The sequence below is a fragment of the Otolemur garnettii genome, unplaced genomic scaffold (genome assembly GCF_000181295.1).
Source record: "Otolemur garnettii isolate 467f Iridium unplaced genomic scaffold, OtoGar3 scaffold00046, whole genome shotgun sequence".
NCBI classification, from domain to species: domain Eukaryota; kingdom Metazoa; phylum Chordata; class Mammalia; order Primates; family Galagidae; genus Otolemur; species Otolemur garnettii.
Genome location: NW_003852441.1, coordinates 2,428,051 through 2,430,714, shown reverse-complemented (window position 1 = coordinate 2,430,714; position 2,664 = coordinate 2,428,051). Strand labels below are relative to the sequence as shown.

The window sequence follows — 2,664 nt, the reverse complement described above, 5'->3', positions numbered from 1 at the left end:
GGCCCACGTCTCATCCCCTGCCCTGGCCCACGTCTCATTCCCTGCATGGCCCACGTCTCACCTTTATCTGCTTTGTCAGGGTCTTCAGTTGTCTCTCCAGGTCTGACTTCTGTTCCTCCAGCTTGATCACGTTACCTAAAGACAAATATTCATATAATTGTTGGAAAAGTCATGAGACCTCTGAGTGAAGGGGAGCCAGCTACCCAAATACTTCCATTCATTCCATTATAAATGCAATTTTTAGCACCTTGAAAACAGTGGGCTGGAAGTAGGAGGTTCCTCCAAGATAGAAAATGGGATGACTTACAAAATCAGTGGTGTGTGTTTAGTTTATAGTCTCTGGAGACAGGCTGTGCAACCATGTGGCACGTGGGAAGAGGCCGCAGTAGCCGCCCACACTCCTCACTCCCCTGACCTCTCATCCGGAATGTCCCTCCTCGCTGTGGGGCAGAGGTTTTCACATAATACAGGAGATGGCTGGTCTCTACTCCTGTGATGTCTAAACCAGTTTCCAAGTTTTGCTTTTTAATCAAAGTTTAAGCCTCAGAACCACTTGTGACACTTTTCAGAGGCACAGATGTCCAGCCCCAGATCCAGACCCATGGAGTCAAAGTCTCCACGGGCAGATGAAACCTGGGTGTGTGTATTCCGACAGCTTCACAGGCGCTGACACCTCTCCCTATATCAGCCCCTCCACCTCACTGTCTCCAATTCTCTCCATAGTGCTATCAGAAAATTTAAGTTTAAATCTGATCACATCAATCCCCAAGTTAAAATTCCTCAGTGGCTCTCCATGTGCCAACCTAGAGCGGTAGTTGTCTGTTAAGCTGTCTGTGAATCGGATTCCCCAGAGGAGGCTTAAAACAAACGCTCACAGCCAGTTCCTGCCCTGGTAGATCCCGTTCAGCATGTGGGGCCTGAGAATCTCTTTCTGGGCTCGACGCTGCAGTCAGAAAACGCTCCCTTGCTTCTCTTTATTTTTCAGTTCCTTTCTCTAAAGCAGGGGTTCTCAACCTTCCTAATGCCGCGACTCTTTGATACAGTTCCTCATGTTTGGTGACCCTCAACCATAAAATTATTTTCGTTGCTACTTCATAACTGTGATTTTGCGACTGTTATGAATCGTAATGTAAATATCTGATATGCAGGATGTGCTTTCCGAGGTTGCGACCCACAGGTTGAGAACCGCTGCCATCTAAAGGCTCTTCTGAGAAGAAACGATTGGTCTAGAACTGGATTTGTCTGTCCCTGGGTCTCTTAGCAGAAAGATATCCTGATAATACCTTCATCTCCTTCACTTAAGTTTAAAAGCTTTCCAAAAGACAATCAGCGTTATTTTCACTCTTGGCTATATGATGATATAACTACAGAGGGTGAGCCTGAAATCTGCTCTGGACATCAACTACACACTGGTTTTCTCAGTGTGTCTGTGCTGGCTTTAAGGAATTAGGAACAATACAGCCATATTCTCAACAGCAATGGGCCATAAAAACAAAAACAAAATAAAACAGAACTTGTCTTTGACTTTATTCTTTGAGAACAGGGGCTGTGTCTGGAAATTAACACCCTTGATGGTGTCTCAGTTTTCGGCTGTATACTGAGAATGGCCCCAGGACACTGACGCCAGGGTCCCACAGTTCTGACGTCCTGTCTGGGATAGAATGGAGTAGCTGCTGGCAACTTTTAGGCTAAACAGTTAGTCAAGGTCTAAAACGCAGTCTGTTCTCACCATCCACGGTGGTCGCAGGCACACTAAACTAGCAAATACTGAACTTTGCTCCCAGGAGAAATACAGGGCTGGGTTCACACCAGCCTCTGGTCAGCATTTTCAACCAGAAGGCCATCTGCATCACCTGCCAAGGTCCTTATCAAATAAGCTGGTCTCATCCTTAGCAACATGCTCGCCCCACGTCTCTCTCTGCCCAGCACTGAGCCAGAATTTTACAATTCTTCCACAGTCTCCGGACTGCACAGCCTGCCTGCAAAGTCAACACTTCTCACACCTCAGGGCCTTCGTGAAAACTGCAGCCAAGAGCATCGGATGAGAAGGGTTTGATGTTTTCCTGACCCTGGGCAATGGGAACATAAATTTCTTCAGTTTTCGGCTTCACAGCAACGCTGCCCACCACTTTTTGAAACTGGCTGACGTCTCATAAATCCAGGAATATAGTAGCTGCTTTCCCATCTTTCCCCTGCTTCATGACACACTGCAGAAGTTATTCTACACTCCTCGGGGCAGCTTGACACACACCGTCACACTGCCTGCTCCTTTCTCTGGGTGCTCCACACTGTTGATTCAGTAACACTGAACCCGTGCTCACAGCTCCACCGCTCACACTGACTGGGGCTCCCCTAACACACAACCACTCACACCGACGGGGGCTCCCCCAACACACGACCACTCACACTGACGGGGGCTCCCCAACACACGACCACTCACACCGACGGGGGTTCCCCCAACACACAACCGCTCATACCAACGGGGGCTCCCCAACACATGACTGCTCATACCAACGGGGGCTCCCCCTAACACACAACTGCTCACACTGACGGGGGCTCCCCCTAACACACGACCGCTCACACTGACGGGGGCTCCCCTAACACACGACCTCTCACACTGATGGGGGCTCCCCCTAACACACAACTGCTCACACTGACGGGGGC

General features: G+C 49.2%; 1 protein-coding gene across 2 annotated transcripts in view; it reads right to left on the bottom strand.

Annotated features, from left to right (window-relative positions):
- SPECC1 (sperm antigen with calponin homology and coiled-coil domains 1) overlaps window positions 1-2,664 on the bottom strand; it is a 258,533-nt gene that overhangs the window by 104,343 nt on the left and 151,526 nt on the right. For both annotated transcript variants that reach the window (XM_023514043.1, XM_023514042.1), the window contains exon 6: window positions 62-135. In XM_023514043.1, coding sequence (XP_023369811.1) covers window positions 62-135 — 74 coding nt within the window. The remainder of the gene's footprint in view (window positions 1-61; window positions 136-2,664) is intronic.